The sequence below is a fragment of the Malania oleifera genome, chromosome 10 (assembly GCF_029873635.1).
Source record: "Malania oleifera isolate guangnan ecotype guangnan chromosome 10, ASM2987363v1, whole genome shotgun sequence".
Classification (NCBI taxonomy): domain Eukaryota; kingdom Viridiplantae; phylum Streptophyta; class Magnoliopsida; order Santalales; family Ximeniaceae; genus Malania; species Malania oleifera.
Window position 1 is genome coordinate 11072047 of NC_080426.1, and position 10589 is coordinate 11082635.

At 40.4% G+C, this 10589-nt stretch overlaps 2 protein-coding genes across 2 annotated transcripts; one reads left to right on the forward strand and one right to left on the reverse strand.

Moving 5' to 3' along the window:
• The first annotated feature begins 283 nt into the window (after nucleotides 1-283).
• On the forward strand, nucleotides 284-8997 carry LOC131166929 (uncharacterized). The gene is made up of 5 exons (XM_058125577.1): nucleotides 284-875; nucleotides 2179-2671; nucleotides 2808-4176; nucleotides 7548-7734; nucleotides 7820-8997. Exons 2-5 carry the CDS (start codon nucleotides 2265-2267, stop codon nucleotides 8458-8460), a joined length of 2604 nt encoding a protein of 867 aa, XP_057981560.1. The 5' UTR covers nucleotides 284-875; nucleotides 2179-2264; the 3' UTR covers nucleotides 8461-8997.
• Nucleotides 8998-9152: 155 nt separating this feature from the next.
• Nucleotides 9153-10374, reverse strand: LOC131166930 (dirigent protein 24-like; the record flags this gene model as incomplete). The annotated part of the gene is given in 2 exon segments (XM_058125579.1): nucleotides 9153-9811; nucleotides 9814-10374. Coding segments are annotated over 2 exon segments (1101 nt in total), but the record flags the coding sequence as incomplete, so codon positions are not given.
• Nucleotides 10375-10589: the final 215 nt, after the last annotated feature.

Genomic DNA, 10589 nt, shown 5'->3' on the forward strand with positions numbered 1-10589 from the left:
TTTATTTCTATAACTACTCTTAATTATTTCAAAAGATCCTTGTAATTATCTACAACTATTTTAAAATGATCATATAATATTTAATTTTTTATTTTTTTTTATAAATTTCTAAAAATATTTTAAAAATAAAAAATGGTGAAACACACACATAGTATGTTCTCATGGCTAGTTTTAATAATTTAAATTTTTACGTATCCTAAAACTCATTCCTCCAACACATCAAAGTCCAAAAAGGCACGTTTTGTTTTAGTTTTCACCTCGAACTTCATCTAAAATTCTAAACACAAGGCGATTCACCTGGTCAAGAATTCCACACAAAACGAAAAAACATTACTACAAATAGCAAATCTCCTCGAAACAAAACAAAGAAACAGCAAATTTGGTGGGCGGAATCTGCGCGGGCACTGCATAAATGCTCTGAAGCGCGTACCCACGGTTCAATTCAAAAGCAACACGACAATGATGGCCAGAAAAGATCACAGCCATATATAAATCCAAACTCTGCCATCTGCACTTTTATTTATTTTCCCAATCATTTTCTCTCATGATCTCCGACGACTGAGTGTCTCTGCGTATTTTCAATCCCACCCGTCCCATTCTCTCCAAATTTTGCGCTTTTCGAATTCAATTCACTGATTTTCCTGCCCCCATCAGCGGGGAATTATCGGCTCTGGTTGGGTGGATTCTGGGTATTGAAATTTTTCAGTGGTTGTTTCTGAAAATAGATGGATTTCGCCAGAAGGGGTTCCCTCTAGTGGGGAAATCTTGGCGGGGTTACGCCCCGAAGTTCAAAATCTTATGCCCGCCTCGCTGCCGATTAGAAATTTAATTACAATAATAGTAATCTTGTTTGAATGGAAGGGATCTCCATGAAGGTTAGATTTTTTATTTTTTATTTTACTTCTTCTTGTTTAATTGCAGAATCTGAATATCTTAATGTGTATGTGTGTTTGTATCTGTACTTGTAGGCGCACAGATGATTGGGTTGCTTTGGGGTTTTTCTGGTTTCTGGGTTTTGGGTTTTGCGTGTACTTTCGTCAAAGTTGTGTTGTGTGGACTGAAACTTTTGTTGGACTTTGAAGAAAAAATAAATTTAGGGGTTAAGGATTGTTTTGTCTGAATGAATTGGACGGCAATCATTGTTGAACAATAATGACTGTGTAGTGGTGGTGGTTCACTGTTTGACTCCCATCTTTAATGATTGTCGTTTCCACTTTTTCAACGCTCTGTATACTTTGTTTATTGGCTGTTCCCTGAATATGGATTGAAGCTTTTCTATGTTACTGACCAGGAAAAAAAGAGAATCCTTATTATATTGTGTCGCTTATTTGGGGTTCCTAGTATTGCATTTGGAACATGTATTATTCCTTCATATGAGTTGTAGCCTCTGCAGTGAGCAGAGGTTCAATCATTTTTCCTCTTTTATTTTTAATTTTTTTAAAAGTTCTTTATGTAAGTTCCCTACTCCCCTCTATGTATTTGCCCCTTGTTTATGAATTACGATAGGAATCATTTAAACTGCAACATTTTCACTACTTTTTTATGCGGGAAATAAAGATTTGATTTAAACACTCTTCATTGATTATCCTCTTGCTTAGAATCCAGCCATAAATGCTGTCAATTAGATGCTCTGTAGCTAATTATTTAATGTCTATTGGATTTTTCATTGTTATCTGTTGACAATCATATGACTTCAGGACGGAATGGATTTTCTTGCCATTATTCTTATGTTTGCCCCCTATTTATTCCCTTAGAAGACCATAGAATTTTTTTTTTTATTAATTGATCTTATTTTTCAGAGAAAATTTTGGTTTATATGCTCGTCATTAATGGTTATCTAGCTTAGACTTCAGCTTTAACTGATGTCTATCTGAGAGAGATTTCTAGAGTTATTTCCCTAATCTGTTTCTTTGGATGCTCATCATAATATGTCAGGAAGCCTGAAGTTTTGACAATTAAGTAAGGCTATTAAGTTGGTGTCCGATTATAGTTTTTGTAGTCGCTGTAGAATACAGTAGTTGGCTTTTGTTTTGCATATGTTTTTGTTTTTTTTTTTTTTTTCAATTTATAATTTCAGTATCTTGTGTTCCTCTATTCTTAGCACTAGCTGATTGCCTTAATTGGAATATGTGAGTTATATTAATCTCCTAATTTTTAAGATTCTTTGACTCAATGCAGTTACACACTTGTATTCCCTAGATACTGCTTCCATTGGGGATGTGATGGATGTTCTTTAAGACTGGGTGAAGAAAATTATAAAGGTAATGGAATCTAAACAACACACACCAAGTGTTATTGCCAGCTTGATGGGTTTTTATGTGATGCCTCATCAGCAGCCACCCAACAAGCAGCACCGAGTTCTCTCTGAGAGCTATCTCCGCAAGACTGCTTCTATTGGTGTCCGAGAGAAACGGCCAACCTACGAAAGCCGTTCGTTTAGGATGAGCATTGATGAGCATCAAGAATTTAAAGATATCTTTAAAGTACCAGCAACATCAAAGATGGATGAGCACCAAGATCTACCAGTTCAATTGAGCAGAGAAAAATCAAATTTGAGTAAATCAAAGACGTTATTCACAAGTGACAGGTTCAAAGATGTGAGTCAGCATTCAAAAACGGAGTTTGGTGGTACAGTGGATGAGCTAGATTCTCGCAGTGATGTTTTACAGAGGTATGTCTGGCAACCAGATTTATAGTTCACCTAGAACCTCAATGATTTGTATGCTCTCTTATCCTAACCCCATTCAGGTATTTAACAATCTTGAGGTCATCAAATGGCCCAAACTCACAAACATTGAACTATGCAGGACAACAGGGAAGACAGCTGTGCAAGGGAATGGCACAAAATTGCATCAGAATCATGAGAATAGTTTTCTCAAACATCTCCACAAGGAACTTGGTGTTGATTACACGCAAAAGTCAAGGGATGGGGCATGTCTTTCTTCTACAAGGATTGTTGTTTTGAAACCGAGCTCTGGGAAGGCACAAAATGCTTCTAAGTCTTTCTTTCCGCCTGGTTCATATGAAGGTTCTCTATCATGTAAGAAGAACCACAAGGAATTTCGGACTCTTGAAAATGGAGACTTATTTGTTAGGACGGATGAAAGGAAAAAAGTGGACAATGATATGGAATTTTCAAGGCATAGTTTTAGAGTTTCAAGGGAAATTGCAAAGGAGATTGCCAGAAAGATGAAGCATTACATCAGAAGCAGTTCTACAGACATATCAAAAGCAGATTTAACTAGTAACGGAACCTCCAAAGATCAGCCTGAGTTGACCATGCCTCCTTCTCATATTTCCTTAGATTGGAAGAACGGACAACAAAACTTGCTTTACCATTCAAATGCATTGTCTGTTAATAGGGAAACCAAGAAGAGATTCTTAGAGCGATGGAAAACGACTAAAAGGTATCAAGAAGTTGGACTATCTAGTAGGAGTGTTACCCTGGGTGAAATGCTTGCAATGCCTCATCAGGAAATAAAGCCAAGAAATTTGGATGTCAAGCTAGGTAAGCATGGCCTGAGAAATCAATGTGCTCTTTCAGACGAAGATGTGAAGCTGGGCAGTCATTTAGGTATTAATATTCATGATGGTTGGAAGGATGGATGTGCCCATGTTTTTCCGAAATCCAGATGTGTTCCTCCAACTGCTTCTGGAAGTCCTAATGCTTGGACTAGAGGTGAAGCTCTTAACTGTGACTGGTATGTGAGGCCAGAAGAGACTGTATACAAGGGACAGCACGAGTCAAGGAAGCAAAATTTTGACCAGAAGGATGTTCTAAAACCTAGGAACTCAACATCCAATTGTAGGAGACCTCTGTCTTTTCCTTGCATGGATTTAGATAACTATCACACTTCACAAGAAGGTTATTCAATCACCAATGAGATGAAGAGCAAACTTGTGGTGGAGAATCCACCTGAGCAAAGGTCCATGGCTCTTGGACTATCCATCACTTCTCAGAATCTTTCTGAATGGAATTCTGTGGTTCCTAAGTCATCAGTCAGTAGCGTCGCCTCTGTAAGTATGGTTTCTGACGTGATGACTGATGAAGAAATGGAGGATGTGGGCACATGTTTTGTATCCCCCAAGAAGCAACAGTCTAAATCGTTTGACTGCAACTTCGCAGTAAAAGATAGAGCATCTCCTTCTTGTGTCCTAGATCCTTCAATTCCACAGGTTTGATTTTATTGTGTTGAAGATTTTTGGGATATTCTAGGGTGCATTTCATTTTTTGATTCATTGATAGGTCCTCTCAGACTGGTAGGCCTAGAGTAGTACAGACTCACATGCACGCACACACACATGGACACGGGACGTGGCATGGATTTGGGGACGTAATAAATCTTACAAATATAGGATACAACGATGCAGGGATACACTAATTAATAAATTTATAATATTATATTTGATATACTAACCATGACCAATGTTAATTCTTTTATATTTATTCAACACTCTAAAAAATTCCAATATAAATACATATGCATCATCATCTTCTTCTTTTATAGTTATAAAATTTCTTAATATATCATGCATTTTATTGTAAATTGAACAAGTTTATTATAATCTTTAGCAACACAAACATTGTGCTTTCTCTTTTTATAATTATAATTTTATTGAATGAATAAAAGAAATTCATAATATAATGCGTCTTTATATGCCTAAAGCATGTAAACAAAGCACCAAATAAGTGTCCAAACCCCAAGTACATGCCTGAGAAGTGGCGAAGAACTGTCTTAACACTGAAATTACATTTTAACGTTTTGGATATGTAAACGAGGCTCTGACATGTGGGGGGAATGTTTGATTCGTGTTTGATATGGATACAACATGGATGTCGCCCCTTTATTCTTGAATATTTATACAAGTGTTGGTGCCATATGACAGTTTTTTAAGAGTTAAGTTAATAAAATTTGTTTTTCAAGCATGTGGTCTCTATTTTCTTTTGTCAACTCTTGAGAGCAAACATGGATGGATGCATGCTACTGTACTCTCTCTCTCTCTCTCTCTCTCTCTCTCTCTAATTTTGCACTTTTTGTCTTATCAGACAAATGAATTGGATTGATTGTCCTTGGTTGGCTGAAATATGTCTGAGGCTGCAGCTGCTTTTGCATGATTAATGCTCTGCTTGTGGTGCTCCATGGTGTATTAGGATTTAGGAGTTCCTTTTTCTTGGACTTTGTTTATCCTTGCCATAGCTAGATTATTTTTTGAGCTTATATTTTATGAAACTAATATTTATTAATATCTTTTGATGCATTATTTAACATGGGACATGTTTTCCAAAATTTGCCTTGTAAAATTTGTAGTCCAATTGAATTTTTTTGATTTCTATGTTTGCACATCAATTTTTCGAAGGAGTGTTGTGTGCATGTATTTGTGAGAGAAGGGAGGGAAGGGGGACACTAGGATTGAATAAGATAGGATGTGATCTGCACTAGACCTCCTCAGGGGATTAACTAGTGCATGTTTCCTTAGCATAGCTTCTAATTTTTCATCTGCATAGCCAAGTCCTTTCTGAGTTATTCCATGGATGAGGAATGCATAGGCATCATGCATGACGCAACCCACTCTGGTTGTGACCATCCTGCCATAATAGATGTCCCATGTCCCAGTCTCACATTTCTTCCTTGACTGGCATGGCAGGCACATGATTCAAGCCAAGAGGGGTGTTGGAACCCTTAACACACCTTGGATAAATAATGGACAAACCATAGGAATGTCATAGGCGAACCTTGGATGCTAGGGTGACCTTGTGCCATTTCCACATACCTGTGGTGTGTGGGGCATGTATGGCACTCTTGTAGATAAGTAGTTTGTGAAATCTCAATGGTTTCTTGTGCCAGAGAGAGAGTGACACACAAAGCTCCTTTTCAAGTGAACATCTGAAACGCTTCGCATCAACCACAATGCCACAGTTGGCACTAATGTGCTTGTGGGAAGCAACAATGACCCGTTGATCATTCAGAATACATTTTCTTAGCAACAGTTCTAGTTTGGACTGGAGCACACTTTTTTTGCTGGATTCTTTTGGCAAATATCCGATCACAAAGCTTGGTCTACTGAATAGTTCCATGAGTGTTTTCATACATTGCAATGTGCATGCTGGGACAGGACTTGGTGCAGTCTGGTTTCTTCATGGGCGTGTTTCAGTTGTGATATACAGGCAGGTCAATGGTGATCCTTATGGTCGTGGAAACTTTTCAGCCTGTGATACTGGACCTTATCTGCATGCCATTGGGCATGCCAAAGGGGGAGGGAGATCTGAAAACGTTGCCATGGCTTCATTCTCCATGGTAGGCAGGTCTTGCTGTGCACATGTATTTTATGTGAGGATGCATGGGATGCCATGTCTACCCATAGAATATGGTTCCATCTCAACTAATGATGTTGAGACCAGAATTTGGTGTATTCATAAAGTTGCTTCACGTGGTTTTGGTGTTAAGAGTTCAAGTTGTGGAAATAGGCTTTCTTGTTTGCATGAGTGAAGCAACATGGGTGAGACCATCTTATGGTAATGGAAACTTTTCAGCCTGTGATACTGGGGGGGAGGGAGATCTGAAAACATTGCCATGGCTTCACTCCATGATAGGCAGGTCTTGCTGTGCACATGTATTTTATGTGAGGATGCATGGGATGCCATGTCTACCCGTAGAATATGGTTCCATCACAACTAATGATGTTAAGATCAGGCTTTGGTGCATTCATAAAGTTGCTTCACGTGGTTTTGGTATTAAGAGTTTAAGTTGTGGAAATAGGCTTTCTTGTTTGCATGACTGAAGCAACATGGATGAGACCATCCTTGTTAATCTCAATGGCAGGAATCTCGTGCGGCAGGCTTCCCTTTTGACTTACTAATAAAGTTATTTGTGACTAAGTGGGATTTCAATTTGCTCTTCTTGAATAACGTTGTTTATGACTAAATGGAATTGTAATTTGATCATAATCATATAATTCTATAATCACAATTTTAACTAGTTTCACATGGAATGTGGATTGCTGTTTTTTATATGGAAAGATTAGTATGCTGTATGCTGCTCACTCAAAGATGTGTATGATGAGGGTACGCTCTACTGGAAAACTTAAAGAAAAAAAATGATAAACCTGGAAGGAGATTAACATATAGATTGATATTGTGTTTCCCCTTTAATACATAATCTTGATCATTTCAAAGACTTGTTAGATTTGTTTCCAGTTCCAGTAATCATAGTGCAGTTTAATGTTGAAAATCAGTGAGCCGAGGAAACTAAGCATGGAAATTTTCTTTCTCCTGAATAGAAAGACTACAGTAAAACTCAAATCTTACATCTGTTAAGGATCATTTTTGTATGTTATTTAGAAACCTCAGTGCTTAATTGACTGCATATTTGCATTTTCTTTATGATGAGTGATCTTGCTACCAACCTTCTATTGTGGATTTTCTTATAGCTCATTTTTTTTTTTTTTAACAATTTTCCCCAATTGGCCAATTGTCAATAAGAGTTTCGTTGTGAATTTTGAAGTTCTGCACTTATGTAATATTTCTTCTAAACTTTCACAATACTCAGGAAACGTTGAGTGGATCTATTGAGGAAGGTAAGGTTATGTCACTATGTCCCCGGATGGACATTGATTCTCCTGGATGTTCAGATGAGTCTTACCAACCAAGTCCAGTTTCAGTTTTGGATTCATTGTTGAAAGAAGAGATTTCTTCACGATCTGAATGCTTTGAGAGTATCAGTCCTGATCTTCATGGTTAGTGAACTAAATAATTGCATTGGCTTTCAAATGTCACACCATGAGCTTACTTAATTGAAGTTCATCTATGTTCTTTTGCTAGGTTTACAAATGCAACTTCTAAAGTCAGAGCCATCAGAATCATACTCAGAGGGGCCTGAAATGATAATGACAAGCAATGAAGATACTGGAGAAGGGTCTGTCAATCTTTCTCAAGAACATGAATTTATAAAGTCATCAAGACCCGAAGGGAATAGGGATTTCTCTTACCTAGTTGATGTATTAGATGAAGCAGGTTCTCACGATGGGAACTGGGATTTGGACTTTGAAATATGGCACTCTCCAGAATGCCCACTGAGCCCCTTGGTGTTTAAGGTGCTAGAGAAGAAGTATGAGGAGCAGATGTCTTGGGATAGGACAGAAAGGAGGCTTCTGTTTGATCGTATAAATTCAGGATTGTTGGAGATTTTCCTGCCATGCATAAGCCCGGGCGAGTGCGCAAAGCCTGTGAGAAAAAGGTTCGGCTCCAGGTTGAGCCGGGAGTTGGTTGAGGAAGATCTGTGGCTGTTGTTGGTTGACCAGGAAAAGGAAGCGAGCAAGAAGTCATCTGAGAAGGTGCTGGGAAAGGACATGAGGTGGTTAGAGCTGGGGGATGAAATTGAGTTAATTGGTAGGGAAATAGAGAGATTGTTGATTGAAGAGCTAGCAGAGGAAGTCGTGGCTCTTGAGAACAGATATTTTTGAACTAGAGTTTGCTTTTTTCTTGCCGAGCGAAGAGTTTTCTTTTTCCTTTCTTGGCGGAGACATACATGTAGATATAGTAAAAGTTTTGATAGTCAACACTCGGGTTGGAAGAATGCATGATATTTAAAGATTCAGCATGATCGCACTTGGAAGCAATATTGGAGAGGATCTATTTTCCCAACTCCCTACGTATTGGGATAGATTTCTGCAAACTGCCTCTATTTTTGCATTGAGGCGAAATATATGATCATACAGTCGGGTGTTTTCCATGCCGTGGTGACACTACAGTTTCTTCACACATTTTTTTCTTGCTCCTGCTTACAACCGTGGTGTGCTGCAGTTTGAATGTATGTTTTTTTTTTTTGTTGGTATTTGATTGAATGGTTTGTGATCGCTTGTTGATTGATCATAAGACCTGAGATACCACTTTTTCAAATTTGAGCGTCTCCTTCTGTGCAATATATTTATGATCTTGTCTAGCCAAAAGTAAAACAAATGGGCATTCTCTAGTATAAAAAAATGGTAACTTCTGTTTGATTGAGGTGGTGTCTATTACCGTGCGAACTGATTGTCTGGATCATCCATAGATTTACTATAGTTGCAAGTCTTGTTTATGGTTGTCTGGGATGTGTTCATCTCTTCTGCCGGGGTTTAGTGTTACCGAAGGGTTTAAGAAAACTGAAACATAATAATTTATGAAACAACCATCCAATTAAAACAGAAGGCAGCCATTAAATTCACAGAGCCGTCGCTCAATCACAGATTCACACAGACAGATCACATTAATTAATAAGTAGGGTTAAATACCCTACTAAGATGAGACTGAGAGGTAGACGCTGAACTGGAGGATCGTTTCCGCCCCATCGGTCGTGTGCTCATCTTCGTGATGAACGGTCTCAATCGTCGCATACCCTTTTGCGTTCTCGTACTTCCCCGTCCCTCCGACGACGGCCAACTGAGACTCCGGCGACGCTGTTCGGTGGACCCCAAAGAAGCTAATCGTATCCTCTTCGTGATAATCATCGCCGTCGTGCAGCAACGCCGTTAGCGCCATTGTCTGGCTGGTGCCGTCCATGGAGCTCGCCAAGTAGAACCCCTGTGCTCTTCCGATCACGGCGGTGCCCAGCTCGTGCCCTTCTGTTAGCTCATCGTCGATCACCGTTATGGACCCGAACATAAGCTTCTGAAGGGTGGCTCCCGGCGGGAGATTCCCGGCGGTCACAAAGGGCAGGGCATTGCCTCCGCCGGAGAGTGTGTAGTTGTTGCCGTTACTCTGGATGCCGGCGTTCGACAAGGGGACGCCGTTGAGGCCGGCGAGGAACGGGGCGTTGTTGTTGTTGATGGCGTCGTTGTGTTGCCGTTCATAAGGGGGACGCCGCCAGTAATCGGGAAGACGCCACCATTGGGTTTGGAGAAGGGGACGCCGCTGGCGCCGGAGCTGGCGATGATGCCTGTCACCACTCTTCCGGAAGGGTGGGACCCACCGAGGATGTCGTGCATGAAGAGTGACAGCGGGGGTTGGTGGTGTGTGTCTGCATTAACTGCCACCGTGGCACCAGTAGCCGCCGCCGTGGCAGGGCTGCCAGGTGGCACGAGGGCAGGGCTGGGAATAGGAGCCACATCAGCAACAGGTGTTGCTGCATTACTGGGTGACTGGGTTTCGGGTTGTGGTGGGTTGGCGTCGCCGACATCCCTGGCACGACAACCTGTGGCGGGGATTTGGCCACTTGGAAAGGTGGTGGCAGCGGTGGTTGGTGCTAAATCAGGGGTGTCGATCACCACCGGAGGAAGACCGGATAGTTGAGGCAAATCGGAGGGGAATGGGGGCTGGGTGTCCACCTCGTCGAGGATACGAGCTGAGTTGGCATGTGAGAGGGTTATGGCCACGGCCAGCTGGAGGAGGCAGTGAGCATAAGGGAGATGAAGAAGAAAGGTTTGGCCATTTGAGTGTTGGGGAGACGTTTAGAAATTTGAGGAAATCTTTAGTTGGGGATGGAGGAGGAGTGAATGTGCGCTGTTCATATATATAGTTTTGAAGTGGAACTGATGAGATGGAGTTGTTCGCTTACCTCCTCTTAACTGATGAGATGGAGTTGTTTGCTTACCTCCTCTTTCTTTTATTTTATTTT